This window comes from Rattus norvegicus, chromosome 13, assembly GCF_021556685.1.
Source record: "Rattus norvegicus strain SHRSP/BbbUtx chromosome 13, alternate assembly SHRSP_T2T, whole genome shotgun sequence".
NCBI lineage: Eukaryota > Metazoa > Chordata > Mammalia > Rodentia > Muridae > Rattus > Rattus norvegicus.
Window position 1 is genome coordinate 58,759,684 of NC_141546.1, and position 23,307 is coordinate 58,782,990.

Sequence of the window (23,307 nt, forward strand, 5' to 3'; positions counted from 1 at the left end):
ACATAAGAAAGGTCCCATTCTAACATAGAGAGAGCTATTTCATATCCAAAGCATTTTCAATGAATGTCATTAGTTGTACTTGAGCTAGTGGGTGGATTGATTTAGGACTTAGCCAATAAAAGTAAAGCATTCAGAGTATCTTAATGCATTTAATTCGATCTAACTTCAAGATGAACAGCAATGCAGAATGTGCCCAGCTTCATTATTTTATGTTTTTCTGATACTTTATTTGTTTAAAACAGAAACATCATTTGGTTAATAAAATGGATACTATAAATATGTTCTGTATAATCTCTATAGTCCTGCCTCTTCCTCTCAGGATGGAGGTACTGTGAAGCAAATTGTTTATAAGACAAACAGGAATTGTGGGATAGTTTGTGACTATTTCGTGTATAAAAATGGATGTCAATTTTAGAGTATTTTATATATAATTGCTCACAATTGCCACATTGAACCGTGGTTTTAGATATAAACATGCATCATTAATAAAACAATGATTTTCATATTGAAAGTGAAGACCATTTATTTTAAACATACTAATAACTTTCTGAGATTGAAGAAGTGGTTAATTTAAATTCCTGTTGTTGATAATTTACACATTTCTTTCAGGTTCTTCTTAATGGCAAGCAATGATCAAATTCATGTAATTATAGGCTAAAATAATGGAAAGCTTCTTGCTTGATTTTAATTTATAATTAATTTCCCTTGTATACATATTTGAACTTTTGACCAACTTAATTTCGGCTAAACTAAATCTATTTTGACTCCAAGATCTTAAAATTTATGCCTGAAATGCTGATCAATATCATATTTATTTAATATTTGTCATTTTACAGGTTTAATGAATTGTTTAAAATGCACTATTGGCTTGACTCTTACCTTGGTTAGCTAAGAGCGAGTCCATATTTTCAGACCATGCCAGTGTTTCCGTCGTTGGAGACCTGTAGAAACAGCATCTACCCTTGACAATAGCATTGTGATCTTTTTCTTTGAAAAATTATAGTAATATTTGAGCTGAAAGTATTTTTTAAATTACATCATTAAAATTAGCCACTGACGAAACAGGAAAATGTCAACAAAAATCACATAGTAATTTCTAATGTGAACAGTAACAGCAGCATGATTTGGAATATAATTTGATATCAGGAAATTATTTATCTATCTAGCCAACAGTGTTAATATTTGTAAATAATGATGTTTTACTAATGGCATCAGAGAAATATTGGTTCTCTGAAGCAATTATAAATTTTCCCATCTATATCACTAATTTGTCACTGTGTTCTAATCAAAAATTTTTTTCTGATAGCAATCAAAATGAATGAATGATTTTTTAAGTTTCTCTAGCATACAAACTTAAAAATGTTTGGACTAAAGTTTCCTGAAGAAGGTATACATTGGGGGATATTATGTAAAATAAATAATAAATCAGCTTTAAGATATAAACCTTGTAAGATACAAATATACCATGTATATGTATTATGCTTTTAATAGATAAAAATCCCGATGAAATAAGCACCTATCCACAGGAAGCCACTTTAGCCAAAGAATTTGATTATGTAGTTGCGATGTACAGACAGAAAGGGGACAGCTAACTAAATCATATATTTAAACAATTGACAATAAATAGAGACAGTCTCACTTCCAGTTATCCTAATAAATGTTGCATTGCATACCGTACTGTTGCATTGCGTATTGACAATCCTAAATATGGTTTTGTGAAGCGCTTATTATGTTTTTATGTCTTATTGCTTGTAATTTACTGTAGATTTTATATGCTTCTTAAAGAATTGACTGTGCTTCACCACTGTTTTAATATTAGTTGCATTTTTATAGAATAAGAGAATCGAGGAGAGGCTCCTGGGAATTCAGTTCTCTCTCTTCTCTTACTAACGTTTTCTAGCTCAAACTTCCTGTCTCAGTGAGAGATTTCAGAAATCCATTTTTCCTTTAACTTACACCGGAAGGCACAGTTTGTCTAGGAGACTTTTGCAATGGTGTTCTCTCATCGAAATGGACAAATAAAAAGATTTGCATTGTTTATTTTTCATTGTTAATAAATTAAGTATTAGTCTTAATCCTAGATTTAATTTCACTCTAAGTGCTTCTGTATATTTAAGCTGTTACTTCACTATGATTATGTTGTATTACACAACTCTCATACTCTTTTGGTGGAATTCTAAAGTAATCATAAAGGTCATTTAAATTGCACTTGTATAAAAATAGTTTTTGAAGACTGAAGTGTAGTAGTCGATATAATATTTAAATTATATGAATCTCAATCTCTGCAGAGCATATTCTAATGCATAGGACAAAAAGGAGCTTGGACATACAGGATATCCTTTGGAACGAGAAGTAGCTACCAGAAACAGAGAAATAGCAAATCCATTCTAGCATAAATATCTACTTCTCCGTTTCTATGCGGGTTTTTTTAATAAGGAGTAAAAGTAGTTATTTTCCAGCACCCAGAAGTATATGGCTAAGCCAAGAAGTTAGTGCTCAAAATCCAGACAGTGGTTGATATAAGACTGACGGAAATGAGATTTGGATTTCAGGATGCTGGAAGAATGCAATGAAAAAGCTCACTAAACAAGCAGGTAAATTGTTCAGGGGGAACATCCTTCAGTGCTATGGGCAGAGGAAGCAGAGATAGAGTGTGGCAAGATGCCTGGAGGGCCACAGAACAGCCAGACCTTACTGTCATTCCTGAGGGAAGTGATTGGCAAAGACTGCACCACCATGAGCCTTTAGGTAGAGCCCGGAAGAGTCTGCGCTTGGAGGCGTGTCCATAAGCAATGGCCTTTCCTAATTTCATCATTGTGTGAAAACAGGAAAAACGGGAAGAAAAGAAGTCTGGAAGTGAACGTGGAGTTAAGAACAAAAGGAAGAATGTTACTTTGAATTACAGAGCTGTACTTAAAGTGGTCTGTATTCTGTAGATATACACACAGAATATTAGACATCCTACAATTAAAGTTGCTAGAGTGTCCTACTATAAATTCAGGTCAGGAAATGTTGACTTTGCTCTAAAGGGGTAAGCTGCTTTTCAGCTCTCAGAAGGGATACCCCTGTGGTTTTTAGAAGATTTCCCGGATTGCTAACTTTTCTGACCTGTTTTCCCCTACAAGATTCAGTTCTGAATATTTATTATACTGTTAGAGCTGGATGAAGTGGAGTGCTTCCTACTCAGAAATAAAGTAGGGTGTAGCTGTTTTAAGAAATACTATCTCCTATTATTAAAAATGTTTAATTCGGGTTTCTTATGTGCTTGTATTCTTCGGAAGGGCAAGTTTTGGTATCAATAAATGAATTAAAAGCTAATATTTTTCAGAACACTAAAAAGTACAACTGTGCCTTGGATGCTTACGATGTACTCTGGGTTGCATTCAGCATGCCACATGTCTTTCATCAGTTAACAGTGACAATATTAGTGTACCTGTTACCAGTGACTAAATGGACTATAAATGCTAGTGACTTATATAGTATCAGTCAGATGGTAGTGGGTAGAGTTAATATTTAAACTCAAGACTGCTTAGGACCCGTTTCTCAAAAATTTTCTCCAAAAACATAAGTTAACACATATGTGCTCTTTATGGGACACATGCAGTAGGTTTCCTGCAGTAGAATATCACACAAATCACCCAGATATTTTATACAATAGTTACATTGTAACAATTAATCACTCAATGGAAAATTTATGCACTATATTCTTATAGCTTTTAAATTATAAAATAAATGTGGATAATTTCTTAGGTTAGATGTGCATGAGAAACACAAACATGTGTTTTATAAAATGCAGCTATAGAAATACTAATAAAATTCACTAAATAAAAATTAGAGAATAAGGAAATGGCAGCTAATTTAAACTGTTGAGGCTTCATTGATTTTTTTTAAATTTGTGTTACCTGAAATAAATGGCCATTATTATTTTTGTGCTTTTCATTTTATTTGTGTCTTAATTATAACCTCAGTGGAGGTATATGTGGTTCTTTCTTTTCCTGTGTGTGTGTGTGTGTGTGTGTGTGTGTGTGTGTGTGTGTGTGTGTTCTCACGTGTGCACTCACAGGGGAGAGAGAGAGAGGGGAGGGGTGACTTTATAAACTTCTGGTGCTTTAATCAGGGTAACTTTCCATGTGTGTATGATTTGCCAGAAAATCCACTGTGTATCTGGAGCCAAAATTGCACTTAGTATTTCATGGGGTTTTGGCTGATTTCCTGTCTGTTTTCTTCATTAAGCAAGTGCCATCAAGGCCGGCAGTACTCATATTATATGTCCAGAGAAGAGCCAGTCCAGATGGGAACCGCGTGAAAGCTACCAGTTATCTTGCTAATTGAGCCAGCTAGAACCAGTTGTATTGCATTAAAAAATGTGGAATCCAACAACTGAGCTGTTCACACTCAATTAGCAGTGTGCTGGAGAATGGAAACTCAAGCAAGGAGTTCATGTGCCCGAGGAAGCGACAGCTGCTTCCTTACCCAGCGCTGAATGTCCATGTAAAAGTTTCTTAATAAGCACTGTGATAATGACTACGTCTTAAGAAGATCATATATGTTGTATCTCTAACTCACTGCTTTGAAAAACAGGATGAAAAGAAAGGTCAACTTTCTATTGACTTTAGTTTTTTTTAACCAGTGAACAGAGAATTTAGAACCAAAGCAAGCCGTGCGTTGTGGACATATTTTAGAAAAGCAAAACATCAATAGAGAAAGGTAAAAAATAAAATAAAGTTATGGTGAAAAAGAACAATGAACAAGTTTTTTATCATAAATGAAGGCAGCGAGTCATCTAGACTACTGAAGACTCGAGAGTTTCATGTATACATCTTCTGAGATAAAAAGAGCTTTAAACAGCAACTCACTTCACTGGCATTTCGCGTCCCACTGTCTGCCTGTCACAGATGATGCCGTTTCTCTTTCTGACTGATCTTCAAGCTGAAGGTACATGACAGCAGGAATATTACAATTAGTATGCAAATACCTGTCCCTGGATTCCACGCTGGCATTTTTTAAGTCTTGCTAATCTCAGCTTTTATCATTTTGTTAAGTTCTCTCTCATCAAAACAGTTTAATTTCTAAGGAACACATAATTCTTTGAACAAATGTGGCATTTCTTGAGTCAGGCATAAAAAAAAAACCTCTTCCATTAGAATAATAATTCTGCTAGTTTATTTGCTAAATTTCCTATGCATCCATTCCTATGAGAACTATTATTCTCAACATATTCAATGTTATAAGATTAAAACATGTGCTTAATAATAACCTTTAGGCTTGTATTATGTCTAAAGGACATTCATTTTCCTTTACTCTTTGATATCGTGAGGCTGTCTCTACCTTTTGGCACACTCAAACAATCACTCAAGTTTAAAATTTTTACTGATAAACAAAAATTTTCTACAAAAATACATTATTCTGTTACCTATAATTTGTTCAGCTGCTAGTGACTTAATGGTGTGAATTTCTATAGTCTTTAAAGTGTGAATCTCATATAATTTATGTCCATACATTTTAATCCAACACTGATGCTTAAAATAATAACATATTTATCACAATAAAGATGCTAGTGTTTCAGTAAATGTTTGGTAATCCTATTTTTTGTCAAGCTTTGATTGTAGTATACCAATGGTAGCAGTAAAAACAGGCTTCATTTTAACTTGGAGTTGACACATCCCTGTTTGTGGCTCTACAAAACTTCCTAGTATTTGAATGACCATGGAGTGCTGAGGTGAATGGGAGCAGAAGTGATGACCTATGTAATCAGCTGAATAATTCAGCAGTGCAATCATCAATTAACTCAATTGATTTTGTTAGTTCAAGCACCATTAAGTAATGTTCTTATGATATTCAAACTGAATCATTAAACATGTTTTGATTTTTTTATACTGCTGGCGAGGGATAATACAACACTAAGTTCATAATATATGTTTGAAGTTATTTTCAATATACATTATATTAGAAAATAAATGTAAATTTTAGATGTTTTCTTTGTAAAGTCAGTCAAAATATTTAAGAATAGGAGGCAATAAAGCTTATTTTTTCTATTGAAACTCTAAGACGAAATTGAGTTCAATAAAATTATTTTGTCAAATTCTCTTATAAATCATAATCACTATTTACTTAATTATGACATTCTGTTCCCCTTAAAAAGCTTCTGTTCATTCACAATAAATTTCTGAATAAACTACCTTTATATAGCTATGATTGTAAAAAATTTACTGTTTTGGGAACCTGATGATTTTTTTCTCTATCCTTTCTTTATAATAATAACTGTAGAAAGATAGTTATTCAGAAAAATTTTAAAAAACAATTGTGTTTATCAAAATGAAGATCTATATTGAGATGACAGGAAAAACAAACTTTCTTTGGAGGTTAAATGCTTTTGGGGAATGTTCAATAAATTCTTATAGGCAATTGCTCAAATGAAGACACTAATCAATGGAATAGAATTGAAGACACAGAAATAAAACCACACACTTGCGCAACTTGATCTTTGACAAAGAAGTCAAAAATATACAATGGAAAAAAGAAAGCATCTTCAATAAATGGTGCTGGTCTAACTGACTGTATGTAGAAAAATAAAAATAGACTCATATTTGTCACCATGCAGAAAGCTCAAATCCAAGTGGATCAAGAACCTCAACATAAAATGAGATACTCTAAGATCAAGAATTCATAAATGGGATCTCATGAAACTGGAAAGCTTCTGTAAGGCAAAGGACATGATCAATAAGATAAATCGGCAACCTACAGATAGGGGAAAATATCTTCACTAACCCCACATCTGCTAGAGAGCTAATATCTAAAATATATAAAGAATCATGAAGCTAAACACCAAAAAAACCAAACAACCCAGTCAAAAAAATGGGGTATAGAACTAAATTGAGAATTCACAGCATAGGAATCTTGAATGGTTCAGAAGCACCTAAAGAAATGTTCAAAGTCCTTAGTGATCAGAGAAATGCAAATCAAAACGACCCTGATATTCCACCTCCCACCAGTCAGAATGACTAAGGTCAAATCTCAGGTGACAACACATGGTGGCAAGGATGTGGAGAAAAAGGAACACTCCTCCATTGCTGGTGGGATTTCAAACTGGTACAACCACTCTGGAAATCAATTTGGACTTTTCTCAGAAAATTGGAAATAGACCTACCTAAAGACCCAGAAATACCACTCTTGGGAATATATCCAAAAGATGCCCCACCATTCCATAGGGGCACATGTTCCACTATGCTCATAGCAGCCTTATTTGTGATAGCCAGAAGCTGGAAACAACCCAGATGTCCCACAACAGAAGAATGGATACAGAAATTGTGGTTCATTTACACAATGAGTTTCTACTGAGCAATTAAGAATGAGTACATCCTGAGTTTTGCAGGCAAATGGATAGAACTAGAAAATATTTGGGTCCTGAGTGAGTTAATTCAGAACCAAAAGGACATGCACGGTATGTTCTCACTACTAAGTGGATATTAGCTAAAAAAAAAATAGTACAGAATACCCAAGGTACAGTCCACAACAAGCTGAAGGGGCCAAGTGCGGACACCTCAGTCCCAAGTGGGAGGTAGAAGAAAACAATCACAAGGGGGGAGGGAAAGAGGGACAGGGGAGGGAAAGGGCATGGGGGTGGGGGGAGAGAGGAAACATGATCTGGTATTGGGTGGGGAAAATGACTGAAGCCTTGAGGACCAGCAGAAAGAATGGAAACAGGCGACCTTGGGCGAAGGAGTTTGGAAGGATGCTCTAGAATGTACCAGAGGCGTGGGAAGGGAGAGATCCTCAGGACTCAAAGGGGGACCCTAGATGAAATGCCTTACAGTGGGGAGAGGGAACTTATTGAACCCACCTCCAGCAGAAAGATAGGGAATCAAGTGGAGGGTTGGGATTGCCATCCCACAGTCAAAAACTCTGACTCAGAATTGTTCCTGTCTGAAAGAACTGCAGGGATAGAAATGAAGAGGAAAAGGAGGTCCAGTTACAGGCCCAAATTGAGATCCAGACCAGGAGGAGTCCCCAAGGCCTGACACTATTACTGATGCTATGTTGTGTTTATGAGCAGGGGTCTATCAAGAAGGCCCTGAAAAGTCCAACAACGCTGAAAGAGAAAATTATATATATATATACATATATACACATATACACATATACACATATACACATATACACATATACACATATACACATATACACATATACACATATACACATATACACATATACACATATACACATATACACATATATACATATATACATATATACATATATACATATATACATATATACATATATGCATATATGCATATATACATTATACATATATACATATATACATATATACATATATACACATATATATACATATATATATACATATATATATATATAATCTCCCAACCAATAAACAGGATCTGCTTACCCCTCTTGTTGTATTAGGGAAAAGCTGGAGGAGGGCAACCCTGTAGGAGGACCTGGGACACCGGACCACCAACCAAACAGCATACAGCAGCTGAGATGAGGCCTCCAACACATATACAGCAGAGGGACTCTCAGACTCCCGGCTTTGGGTTCAGTCAGAGCAAATGCACCTAACCTTCAAGAGACTGGAGGCCAGAGGAAGTTTAGAGATCTTGTGGGGTGGGTGGGGTGTGGACATGCTTGTGGAAATGGGGGAGGGTGGGGAGGAGGTATGGGATGTGGAACTGTGGGGGGAGGGGGGAGGGGAATTAAATCTGAAGTGTAAAAATAAATAAGTGAACTCAAGGACAGCCAGGCCAACACAGAGCAAGCCTGCCTCAGAATAAATAAAAAGTATCTTAATAAAAACTAACTTTGCTTCAAAAAACAAATAAATAAAAGTATACAATTTATATTTATAAAATTACAAAAATAGTTTGGCACATTAATCTTGATTTCTTTGAGCCTCATTTCAGTGAAATCAAATACTACCAACATCACAAGGTTCCAATATGAGAATAAAGAGAGTTAAATATAATAAATCACTGAGTTTTAATGTTATTATTTATGAATGATCGTTTTATTCTTTTCCCCCCAAACTTAAAAACTTTTATGGATCCACTGTTGAGATGCTAGAGTAAGGAAGAATATGGGAATCGCTAGTACAGAAAGCTTCTCTGGGGAGAAAGAAATCGTACTGTACAAATTCTTAGTGTTTAGCACTCCAAATGTCTTAGGGACACCAGATTTTATATGACGAATTTGAAGTTGATAATTTTGGAAATTTCCATGATTACATGTGTGATAGTAAAGGTAAGAGTGAACATCTTCTGTAAGTATAGATATATTTATCAATTTATTTATCCCTCACTTATTTACACCTGAAACCCTACCTGCCCTCTGGTCCCTCCTTTCTAGAGTCTCTCTCCCTATTCTCCTTTCCCTTCTCCTCTGAGAGGGTGGGGCCCAATACTATTAATGATACTCTGTTATGCTTACAGACAGGAGCCTACTAGTGTCCTCTGAGGAGTGCTACCCCAGCAGCTAATGAAACAGGTGCAGAGATACACAGTCAAATATTGGCTGGAAGTCAGGGACTCTTATGGAAGGGTTGAGGGAAGGCTTGAAATTTAATTAAAGTAGTTTAAAGTTCATAAGGAATCAGCAGAGTCAGTTATGGGTTTGGGTTCATGGATTAACCAGATAAATTTCACTCACAGAGACCATGTTCATGCTTCACAGCAGCATGGTTTAGGTACTGAACTCCACTTAAATTCCTATTTTAATAAGTATCACACTTCTTCCTTCTTGAAAACTGAACAAAAAGATAAAAATTAAAAAGTCTAGTCAGAAAAAAAAGTCTAGTCAGGGATGCAGGGGTAACAGGAGATTAGCAAAATATCAATGCACGACAAAGTAACAGAGTTGGTGGAATTTTGTTTAATACTGATTCATAGATTGGGGATGAAGGGATCATAAAGAGGTCAGGAGACAAAGATGGATTAAATAGAATTAGCTCCAAAAATTATGTGATATTGGCAAGGTGATCATTAGATAAAAAAAAAAAAAAGAGAGAGAGAGAGAGAGAGAGAGAGAGAGAGAGAGAGAGAGAGAGAGAGAGAGAGAGAGAGAAAGGCAAGCAGAAGTAAGTTGAGGGAGTGACTAGCACCTTGGCAGTTGTTATAAGTTTATATTTTGCTCTCTTTAAATTACAGAGGGAAGGAGTCATTGTTTCCATGAAGATCTCAAGAGAATTATCATAGAACTACAAAAGCAGTTAGTTTTTGGACTATATTCTTTGAATTTTAAATGTCTGTTTTATAAACTAGAGATAGATAGATAGATAGATAGACAGACAGACAGATAGAAAGAAAGAGAACTAAGAAAAAAAATTTTTGGCTCTGCTTTGCCTGAGTTGTAATTTATGAAACAATAAGGCAGTGTCAGGTTGGGCTCACAAATGTTTTGGGAAACAGTCCTCAAGCGTTAGAAATTTTATGAGTAATAAAATAGTGCTAAAGGATATCTCTTACATTGGTTGATTAGAAATGTGATGCTAATTTTGATAAATAATTTGTGGTAAGGTTTTTGGCAGATTTCATTATATCTAGCCATACCTCATGGTAAAATGTTCTATGTTCCTATTGTCTACTTAGGGTACCAAATACTACCATTGAGAGACATATTCCTCAGAAAAGAGAAAGAAGATTTCTGATGTAAGTAAAAACATTGTCTTTTTAAAGTAGTTAAATGACATTTGGATTTTAATAGATTCTAAGATACAAATTATTTAAGCTTAATTGATGGAGAGATAGAAATTAGTAAAGTTAAGATTATTCATATAACAATCTATTCACACTTTAGGAGGAGAGGAAAGCACTTAATTAATCTGCTATTAATTGGGCCCCTAAATTCGAAATTTTTCTTATTGTTGCTAAATATTCTAAGTACACACACACACACACACACACACACACACACACACACACTTAATTGACTCCCTCCCATGCAGGTTTTATATATCTATATTGCCATTTTATATGTGCAGCATCTGTTTAACTCTTCTCCTGAGGTTACTTTCCCTTTCTCTAAACTCTGTGGTGAAGAGCTTAATATTCAATGTAAAAATATGCAAAACAAGGTTATAGTCCTGGGAAATATTCACAAAGCTAAATAATATAATATTAGAAGAAGTTTCATAGTTAGAATGTGCAAATACTTGGCCAAAATTACTTTGTTAACTTTCTCATGGTTCCACTTTTTTGCAGTGAAATTTGATAAATTGAAAAGAGCAACTCCCTCTAAACTATTAATAATATATTTATTAATGAATGATAGAAGAAGCTGATTAAATTTTCTTTCATTTGAAAACATCATTAAAGAAACAGGTACATATTGAAATGTACAGAAACAGAAAGACACACACACACATACACACACACACACACACATACACACACACACACACAATGACACTCAGGATAACATCCCAATATACTTAGAGCACTGTATATAGTCTGTTATGCTACTTTATAAGATAAGAACTCCAATCCCTTTGTTATAAAATATTAAAAAATATATAAGCCATGACATAAATTACAGCTCATTTTATTTTATTTCAACCAAATTCATATTTCCCAAATGGATAGTTTATCCTATCCTATTTATTAGGTAACCCTAATGTAAAATGAGTGGTCCACAAACTTCTTCCTCAGAAAATTACTGTTTGCCCAAACACAGAAGATTATTTTCACATATTTTGCTCACAGTCAATTATCTATCTCCCTTCGTAGAATAGTTTTTATCTCACATTTTTATCGTTTAAAATTATAAAAATTAGATTTTCTAGAGTAGCAAAAGCAGTAAGAACTATTCCCTCTGTTGTAAAGAGCTGATTAAATACCTGGCATGCTGCTTGGGGACACTCAATCACGTAACTTTTCTGACAGGCTAAATGGGTTTCTCTTAATTTGTAGATTATTGCTGAAGGAACTCCCTTTTCAGCATTATGAAGAAGGCAGGAAGTCATCAAATAAGTGCACTGCCGGGAAGCAGACAGCAGTGAGTCTCCCACTGAATCTATCATCCTCTGACTATTGGGCCCTTTAATCTTCTGGCTAGTGGTGCTTAAGCTTGACTTATAGACTCGGTACAGGAAATTCAGAAATGTCATACATGCATTAATTTTCAATCAATTGGTTTTTAAAAAATATGCTCCTCAGGAAAAGATAGTGTGTGATTTCTTACCCTAGATGCTATTATAATGATGTGTATCTTGAACAATCACTAAACAATATATTCACAGGTTTCCTATTGTTTATTTGCTGTGTCCAAAGTTCTTAGTACAGTGTTTTGTAAATTATTTCTGTAAAGATATAGATTTGTTTGTTAGTCTCACACAGATTGATATTTTTCTGTTATTCCCTAACAGTGCATTTGATTTATACCTATTCATTTATATTTTGTGGTGCTAGGGTCAAACCCTGGGTTGCATAGAAGTTAGGTAAGTGCCCTATCACATTTATTTTTGGAGGATTCTAGATTTGTAGGATGAAAGATGCATGGAACAAAAGGGTCTTCAGTCTTTCCTAATGGTTCACACTGTACCCAAGTGTATACACAGTAGCAAAAACAGAGAATAAATGTTGATATATGTATGCCTGTTTTTCCAGTTATCATGTACATTTATTTATCCAAGAAAGTAACAAGTCAGAGAATTATTGCATTGCTAAAAACATATCCCTCAAGCTGTGACTTTATAGATGCCTCTCTACATCATCTCAAATCATTAATTTTTATATATATGTAACTGTCATTTCAAGAAATTTTGGGAAGTGGTGTCACATAGAATGTGGCAGTGTCTGACTGTCATGACACGGGAGATTACTCGTGTTGTTTTCTATATGGATGGTCTTTTTACTTTTCACAGTGTAGTGTTCTATTAGCATGGTTATACTATCATCGTACCACGCCCTTTTTTGAAGAACACCTGTTATTTAGAGTTTTAATCTATTAAAATTAAAGCAGTGATGGACTTATGGATGTAGATGTATATGCTATACATGCATATATATTTAAATCATTTGATACAACTTTTGTTGTATTTATCTATACATATATTTAAGAGTCTGGGTAAGTACTTAACAAAGAGACCATTACTTTCTATGACTTTTGCTGTGTGCCTATTTCTGTGTTTCTGCAATTCCTTGCCTGTCTTCTTTAGATGACACTGCTCCCTTGGTAATTCTGCTCAATGTTGCTGAATGATCCAAGCCTTTCTTTCTTTATCTTTATTGTCGGTATCATGGATTTGCTTTTAAAAAAGATTTTCTTTTTATATCTCTTTTTTATTTATTGATCTGAACACAAGACATATCCTTTCAGTCGGCTGTTGTGTGTTTTCACCTGGGAATTTGCTTTTCAAAATTCCAGCAATTACTGTTTAAACCTCTACCTCTTTATTCTCCCTGGGCCTCACCTTTCCCAAATTGACTATAAGCATTTAGTGAGCCCTGGGGCTGCAGTCTTGCCCTGTTTGCCTTGTCATATAGTTTGTCTCATCAAATATTTTTGAAAAGAACTACTTTTAAAACTTGAGACTCTCATATAGATGTACTCATTATTTGTGGATTTGAATAATATATAGTGCTTTAACATTATTTTAAAGTGTACTTTAGGGAAAAGAGGCAACTGTGTTGTCAATCATATATTTAGCAGAAAGAGATTCCTGAATCCAAAATTTAAAAAACAATATCTAAAACAGTTTTGATACAATTTTCATAATTTACAATGATGCTTCTCTAATCATACTGTCAATTGTTTCAAGGTATTTTTAACCAAATGCCCCAACCTTTTAATTTAGTTTGTTTTGTTTTATTGCAATGTTTCTGAATCAGGAAATAACTACATAGCCCAGATTCCTTCAAACTCAGTATAGCCAAGGCTAGCTCTTCCAGCAAGCTGAAGATTACAGTAATGGATCACTTTTCCCAATATGTACATTAATACTAAACATTTAATATTTCTGTGGCTTTTAAATATGTTAACATTTTTGAAGTTGGGTTATCGATTTTGTTTATATATTTAATGAAACTTATGTTTATATATCCTGTAAAATATAAATGGTATGTTAAACTTATATTTGAAACAGAAATCTGTTTTGCTAGACATATTAGTGTCTTTTTCATTCATATATAAAGAAGATAGAAAAGTGTTCAAAATTCTCAAGGTTATATTCAGATCTATGTGAAAAGAAAGTGCTGTATCTTAGACTCTTTCTTAAGGTGGTCTGGATACACAGAGACAGGCCACACCCATCAGATATAAATATGAAGTCCTATTAAGGATACGTGAACACAGATGTAATATAATATTATAATCACCCAATCCATCACTAACATGAACCCCTGCTTTATTCCTAGGGACTCATATCTGAGTTTCCTCAGCTCATAAAATCCAACGTGTTTAAAAATGAATTTGCCATTTACTATCACTTTCTTCTTTTTCTCTTCCTCCATTCCCTCCAAACATTCTTCTCGCTTATGTTTAAAGTATGTATTAAATCATTCTAATATAAAATATCAAAGCGATAAAAACGCTGAAAAACAGTGCTTTGTCAGGTTATATTTAGAAATCCTTGGTATCTGTCTATCATCAGAATTCAACCAGTGTCACTCCTGTCCATTATTTTATTGTAGCTAAAGTTCTCTGTCCACTCTGTCTCTTACTCGGGTCCAATCAGCATACTTTCAGACAGTCATACTGAAGAGGGTGATTATCCCAACACTTTCTGCGCTAAGACTGTCCATTTTAATGTAAGTCTCTTACGACTTCTCACATTCTCCAATCCATGGCTCTGAACTGATTTTATAGACCATCTTTGAACGTTCCTTCTTTTTTATTTTCTTCTTCAAAGTTCGTCTTTTCACTGTAGGTCCCACTTACGGCAAACAACGGAGGGTAGGATGAACACAGTTAACAGGAATTCTGTACGTTCGTCCTCACACTGATTTCACTCCGTATTTGTCTCATCCTGACCAACTACAATCTTCTGATTTCTGCTCGTGCTCAAACTTTGGTCTCAATGCTTTTGTGACTCTTCTAGAGGAGCTGGAATGAATGCCAGCCTCTGACCTTTTATCGTATCTGTACGATGTCTATTCTTTCGATCTCGTGTGTTTCTATCCAACGGCCATGTCTTCTCTTGTCTTTCAGATTAGATTCGGATCTTAAGAAAATAGATTTGTCATTTAATTATCTGTATGCATGTTTGTGTGTGTGGGTATCCAGGTGCCAAAGGAGACCATAGGAGAGCTTTGGTTCCTTTGGATCCATGTGATATGGGTGTTGCAAACTGAACTCATATCCTCTGCAAGAGCAGCCTGTGCTCCAAACCACTGACATGTCTATCCAGCTGCTGCTATTGATTTTCTCAGTCCATGTGGATTAGTGAAGTAAGCATACACTATTCAGTTCTCCTCCGCATCTAATACAGTACTCCATACATGATAATATTATCAGCTTAGATATAGTATTAATAATATGCATAATAAAATATGCATCATAAAAATAATTCAAAAGATTACAATGAAAATATTTTCATTTTCCTCAGTAGACAAAAGAGCTACAAGATAAAAATTTATTATTGTTTAAGCAGAGAAATTCTTATACATAATCCTGTTCATAATGTACAAAAGGAAAAAGATGTCTGTATGGCTTTATGTGCATTAGAGGTTTTTGGGGCTGATTTAATACTTTTCAGTATCTTATCTGTGCTGACCTCTTTTTTCTCATCTGTATTTTTCTGCAGGCATTGATATTAGGAACAAAGATTTCAGGTACATTAATTGCATGATACACTTCATGTGAAAGCATCCTTTTCCTTCATAAGATCTAGGAAATTGCCATCACAGTTTAATTCATGTTAAAGGTAGTTCTTTAAGTCACAATTATAACTGGTTTAACAATTTTATTTTTTACGGCCAGAAATTTGCATTTTTATCTTAATTATAAGATGAATTTTTAAAAAAATCCCACACTTCATTCCTTACAGAAATAGTCACTATAGAACTAGAAATATTTATGGGTAACTTCAGCAAGTGTTATAGGAATCTGATGCGTCTCAGCGTAATGGCCTTGGGAAACGCAAAGGAGTGATGTTTCTCTTATGCTCAGAGTGAAGCTAACATATCTTCAAGGGAGAAAATGGAAGAGGTATTTGAATTTTATGTTCACATTAAGGAGGTGAGTCCTGTATATTTTAGAAGACCAGTATTTATTTTCTCCGAATTTAGTCAGGAGTTGTCAATTTATTTCTGGTTGAAAGTGACAGTGGTAAGGTTTTCAAAGTCTACTGAAAACAAGTAACATTAGGCTTGTGATTTATGAGATTGGGTTATGTGTGTTACTTTGACAGAAGTCAACTTTCCCTTGTCATTTCAAAGGAGAAAAATGAATGGCCTATAAAACTGTAAGAGTTGATCTGTCAGAAATAATTTCCAATTGCATAATGTTTTTACAAAGTGAGTTAATTTATTTTAATCATAGTTATAATGTAATAGCATAAGATAATGATAATATTGGCTTCTAAAGTTTTATCCTAGTAAATAGAGTTTTAATTATGATAGAAATGTCTACAAATAAATTCATAATTTATTAATTCTGTATTTAATTTTGACATGTTTCTCATAATTCACCATTGTATATAATATTGTGGTACATATTCTACAGTACACACATATTTTTGTCAACATAAATCCTAGAAATAAGTTTACCAGGTAAAATTTATGTGCAATTCACACTTTGGTACTTGTTCATTAGGAGTACCGTGTTGATGTGTACTATTACATGGAACATGTCTCTAGAATTTTCTAGCAATTATATTTTATTATAAAATGATTTTAATTGACAAACACCCCCATGAGATAATACTTTTTTTGTTTTACTGAGACACTTATTTGGAATTAAAATACTTTTAATTTAGAAAAAAGACAATAAACTGTGAAAGCAAATCATCAATCAACTACGAATTTTAAAATCAACTCATTCTATCTTATCTTTATCTAAGTTTTTTCTCTAATTTTTATATTTCTAATTCTAATGTTTCCAGTTTTGAAAATAGCAGGACTTAAGTGTGATTGCCAATAAGGTTGTAGCATTAAGTATGCCTGCCTTTCTTTTTAAAATAGAGGCTATTATATGGATTTTTGATATGGGGCACAATTACTAATCCAATTAATTGGATTTTAGTTTTTGAAATAAAGGCAACCTTATTGGTAAAGAATATAAATTAAAATAGTAAACATCCTTAGTTAAGTGCTAGAGATGGTGAATGTAGATCCTCAATTTTTTATCATTATAACTTATTTCTCTAATCTTTTAATGCATGTGATTGGGTATAAGAAACCTTCTGTATTTACCAAATGCTCAATTAATTATTTAATAGGCCTTTGCTTTCCAGATGGCAAAATATTTTAAGAATGCTTATTGTTTCCTTTGTAAAATGTAGTTATTTTTCATTGCATACATATTTATTTAAACTCAGCATTTTTGTCCTTATATTTTCCTGCTTCCTTGAGTTTATATGATCTGTGGCATTTTAGATCCCATTGGTTGCAGGAATATATTTGCTCTCTGTGTTAATTTTTATAGTAATCTTGTATTTTTTCCTAAGCTCTGCTCATGTTGTCCTTTCTTTTGTAATTGTTTTGCTTTGCTAATTGTTAATCCCTGTATCCAGATCTGCATTAAGGCTTTGTGAAATCTGATCCACAGGCTTAACACCTTCTTAAGTAAGTTGACAATTAAATTAGATTCAAAAATGCACATTTAAAGGTGTATGTGTAATGAGATTCTCTTATTATTTTTGAAGAAATCGTTGACTATTATTTTGAATGTATCATCATATAGTTACTGATAATTGTCAGAAGACAAAATTTGTTCTCCTCCCATCTCCAAACATGACCAAAGAGGCTAGAATTGGAGCAGGCCAAGACTTTGCTATTATCTTTTTGAGAATATGCTATAATTCAATCATATTTCTCTTCTTTTTCATCCACCATGCTTACATCATATTTCTCTTCCCATACGAACATCTTATTTCTCTTCCCATTTATCCATACTGGCTTCTTGTAAGAGCGAGAAGATCGGGGAGTTGGCAGTGGGATTGGGTCTCCTATTCATGTCAAGCTACAGCCATGTAGCCATCATCAACAAGACTGTCTAAATATGGTCATGCCAACAGACATGCCAAAATCAGTGAGGGAAAGCCAACACAGCCTCGTGTTTACACAAAGAACTACAGGCAACTGAAGAATTTTGAGAGTAGACGAGGGCTTTTTGAAGGAATCTTGGCTTCACAATTCTGTTTGAAATGTGTAGATAAATGCATTAGTTGATTGTCATTATTCACTTACTCTAAGCAAGTGGCTAACACAATTCAGCTCTCTCTTGACACATGTGGTGAGAGTATACATGGAGAGACGACTTCTAAAGCCTAAGGGGCAGGCAGGTAAAGTGGTAGTGCATGCATGTAACCTTGACACGTGGGAAGCAAAAGCAACAGGATCACCGTAGGCTAGCCTACACTGAGTAGAATGACCGAGAACGTGAACAAGGCTCACGGGGGAATACTGAGCATATTGTAAATGTAAAGCACATCAGTGTATCTAGAGCATCAGAACACTGGTTTCCAATTTGTAAAATTATTTATCATCGTCACTTGAAAGCTGTGAAATAACTTTGAGGTAAACATCATTACGTATGGTTCTGTACATGTGATAATGGTCACACACTCAGGCTATCAACCTAGCTGCTGTGCACTTAAAATTAGAAGGTAAGCATTCTAATCAGCTGGACAATCTATACTGAAGTTGCTCTTTTTCTGTTGTGTTCAGTAACACTGGAGTCCATCCTTGTTTTACTTATCAGCTTAAAATATTTTAAAATAATTCCACTCCTCCAAGTGATATAATACCAAGAGACATCTCATTACTTTAATACCATATTTAGCATTTTTACATTCCAGTAACAAAAAGACTATCCAGACGTTCGAATCAATAAAGTCAATAATCATTCCATCATCTTGGTACTCAGGTACAGTAATTGCAGAATCCATATTTAGATGTATTAATTATTAGTCATAGGATCACCATATTTTATCTCTGTAATGTATCAGATATTATCACTGTCTCATATAAAGCACTACTCCTTTTTACATAATAACTTTAAGAGAGTCATATTCTTCCTTTAGGATCTGCTTGCCCAAGTTAGTCATAGCAAACTAGACTAAAATTTGAATAGCAAGATATTTATTCTATATTGTTTTCATCCTTATATCAGGATAATTAAAGGCAGAAAGTAGGTAATTTTAGAAAAGGCAAGCAGATCTCTGAGTTGAAGGTCAGTCTGGACTACACATGGAGATCTAGGTCAGCCAAGACCTACATAGCAAAATACTGCCTCAAAACAAAACAAAAATGCAAAGATGCTAAGTTCATCTTTATCACCATTAAATAAGTCTTTATCATCATTAAAGAGGCCTTACCTTCCCTATCCATTTTAGACCTATCAGTTTCCTATTATTTCTATCTAACTTTTGAATGATTTTCTGTGCAATGAAGATATTTGTTGGCACATAATAGATTGTGCATGCTTGCCTTTGGCAAGGTATAATTTAGCTTATTTTAATATGAGCATTAGAAAAGATGAGCAGTACTTAAAGGTACAGTAAGCCAATATACACTTGTATGGGCATGGATTTTTTTCTATGTACAATGTCAATATGTGTATAGGTGTATGTATACAAACATAATATTGCTCTTTTGTTATGATTAGATTTCCAAGTGCAATGTAGTTATTATTCATCTTTCCCCACAAGAAACTTGCACTGAGTTAAAATACTATTCTTTAGGGAAAAAAATCATGCTCCTGATTCTCAGTTCATTTCTATAACTAGTATAACAGAAAAGCTCAGTTAAGCGCAGCAGGGAGAACCTAACCCTTATGGGAAATAAATCTTCATGACAATTCTCAGAAAGGGAGAAATCATGCTCAACTGTAGAACAATAGTTAGCCCCAAGTAAAATATCATATAATAAGAATATTCTGTAAGTATCTTATAGGACTTTTCATATTTCTATGACTTGACTAGGACTATAATTGACATCCCTTGCAAGAGTAAGTGATCATCTCATTTTAAACAAAGCTATGTAGATTTTTTCCCTTGGACATTTTAGTGGTGTGTGTGTGTGTGTGTACTGAATAACTCTCTCTGTGTGTTTGTGTGTGTGTGTGTGTGTGTGTGTGTGTGTGTGTGTACATGCAGAAGGTAAGGAGGAAAATGTCGCTCTTTTTGTCTCTATCCCTTATTGTCTTGAGAAATGTTCTAGAATTAACTCTGTTGCCTACTCTTTCTGGCCAGCAAGCTCTAAGGATCTGTCTCTGCCCTCCAATGCTTGGCTACAGGCTTGCATAGTCATGCCTGTCTTTTTATGTGAGTGTGGGGATAAGAACTCTGGTTCTGTGCCTTTACTGCAATGCTACTAACCAACTGAGCCATTTATTCAGTTCCTATACTCATGTCTGCATAAGTCATTTATAAACAGCCTGTATGTTTCCCTTTGTACCTAGATATTTGCTTCATCAATTACAGTTGTGTTGGGGATGAAGATCACAGCATCATATGAACACACTAATCACTTTCTCACTTCCCTGTCCTTCCTCCAACCCCTGCCATGTTGTGTTGGGGATGAAGATCACAGCATCATATGAACACACTAATCACTTTCTCACTTCCCTGTCCTTCCTCCAACCCCTGCCATGTTCCATACTCATCCCTTCTCAAATTGAGGGAATCTTTTTGGTTATTAAATGCTAGCATTACTGCTTACAGGAACCTGTTTTTTAATAAATTCCTTAATATAGTGCTATAATTTTCCAATAAATACTATAGTGAAGAATCTCTTGGTTCTGTTTTTTTCTGACTCACATCTTTATCTTTTTTCCCTTTGAATGTATGTTTTTCCTGTGGGTAGTCTCAGTAATTACTTAATTTTACTAAATTTGTTCCCTTGAGTGCTGATTGTTCTTCCTGTGTTTCTCAAATGTTCCGCTTGATAATTTTTTCTTTGTACCACATTCTTCGAAACTTTCACTGGCTCTGCACTTTAATTTCCTCATCAAGCTTGCCATCTATGGATGTAGCTCCCCCAGGTTAAATTTGCATGTATCTATTGAACACAGAGTTGGCTTTTATAATGGTAATTTCTTTTTTGTTATGTGCCTTTTGACTATGGCATCTTTTTATTTAGCCCTTTTCAGCTATTGTTTTTACCCCATCTACTCAGTATTCTCAGCAAGGGTCTGGGAGTCACTTTCTTCCCTTCCTCCCTTCTGACATATTCTATTTATTTTCATATCTCATGGCTTATTTGAACCTTGCCTTTGCCTTTAGCAGTGTAAGAATCCCTGTCTGACATTTTTACAATAGAGCCTTAACTGCGCATCTAGCACCCTCTCCTCCCTTGCTGAAGACCACACCCAATAATGCAACAGGTTTCCGTCTTTTGAAAAACAAATCTGAGATAATGTCATTCCCTGACCAGATGCCATGCAAAGTAATGCAATTTCCTTCATGGCCAATGTTTATGCAAAGACAGAGAGGCAGCTGCCTCTGAGAGGTGAAGCAGGGAGATCCTTTTTCTCCAAAACCAATGTCTCAATTTCCAAAACCATTATATCTAATATTTCCATCTCTAAATTTTATATAAACAAATTGAATTCTCTATGAACAAAACACGACGTTTACGTTTTTAAAAGAAAAATATAATTGCATAATTTCGGTTGCACATATAATCTGCAAAGCTGGTACTGACTGTACATCCATTCGCTTTCTTTTATCATGGACTTTATTCAAGTTATGAAAGCCTCGGGGCATATTACTATACTCTCTACTCCATATTTTATCCATATTTCATTTGATTTGCTTATAATATTTTTCTTGCTCTCAATATTTAATCCAGAATGTTTAAACGTATTATTCTTTAAAGCAGGAAAAACTGACTGTAGCAAGTGAAAATTTACCTCAACATGCCCTTTAGAAGGTTTGTTAAGAAAAAGAAGGTTGAGAAATAGAACACAGGTGAATTTGGGAATTAAAACGTGGGAGTATTTGCTGGGTAAAAGGTTCTTGGCTTGAAAGTTTTATTCTTTTGGGAATTCTGAAAAGCCAGGAATAGATAATGCTAATTTTCACTTAGGAGATCTCAAAAGTAAGGAGCAATAGAACAGAAGGGTTTTTAATTATTTTTAAGAAAAACACATCTATGATTCCAACCTCTGAAAATATTTGAAAACAACAAAATATGCACCATTGACTAGAGCTCCACATTTACAAATTTCTTCTTAAAGGATTCTTTATGTGGCTTTTCAGTGACATATTAATATAGGAATGAGCTTTGGTACTCAAAGTTTTGGAGCAATTAAGTTTGATTAAGGGCTTGCAATAGGGTCTTGTTTCTGATTATACTCAATTTATACTCACCCTTAATAGTTCAAATTCTGGGTATCTATGTTTAAATAGATCTCAGGTTTCAATAGGACACTTATCTAAGTCGTCTCCCTAGCACCCTGAGGGAAAAATCTGTGTATCTGTCTATTTCCCTGGAAGAATGTCCTATAAACCCTGCACATTCAGGATATTGAATTAGCAGTCCACTTTTAATTTCCTGGGAACATATTAAGTAGTAATGAGTACATTATAAGAAAAAAAACCAGCATCAAATGTCTTTAAAAATGAGATATACACAGAATTCATTGGCTGGGGTGTGTGTGAATGTGTATTTATGATTTTGGCTTTATTTTTAAGTACATCTTTCTCTCTTTGATATAGTGTGAAATAAAAAAAAAGCTTCACTATTAGAAATGAAAAACTTACATCCCAGATGCTCATTAATTTCTGATCAGGCTCTTGTTATGATACAAAAGTAGGTTTTTTTTTTTTAAGAATTCATTAGGAAGTAGTTTGATTTATTCTGCTCTAAATCCAACTAATAAGTCTTTTACTCATCACCATGTCCTTATATGAATATGTAAATAATTTATATAAGAGCAATTTAAAAGGCATAAAATAAAATCAATAAGCACTTGTTTCTTCTAATAAAGTGTTAATAACTTCCTCAGTTATTTGTGTTTTTAGTGTTTAGTACCTGAAGTTATAATTAGAAAACAGCGAGGATCAGGAGGAATTTTACATGAGTTGTATTTCATCAATGTGCCCTGGGATTAGAAATTCCCTAAGTCATAAACCTTCCATCTATTTCCAATGGAAATTCAGCCCGAATGTCAAGTCATTATAAG

General features: G+C 34.3%; 1 protein-coding gene across 2 annotated transcripts in view; it reads right to left on the bottom strand.

Moving 5' to 3' along the window:
• Rgs21 (regulator of G-protein signaling 21) overlaps positions 1-23,307 on the bottom strand; it is a 49,944-nt gene that overhangs the window by 22,315 nt on the left and 4,322 nt on the right. Inside the window, 2 exon segments of one of the 2 annotated variants that reach the window (NM_001287022.2) lie at positions 880-956; positions 4,857-4,929. In NM_001287022.2, the coding sequence (NP_001273951.1) occupies positions 880-956; positions 4,857-4,867 (88 nt within the window). In that variant the 5' untranslated portion in view covers positions 4,868-4,929. 2 annotated transcript variants of the gene reach the window in all.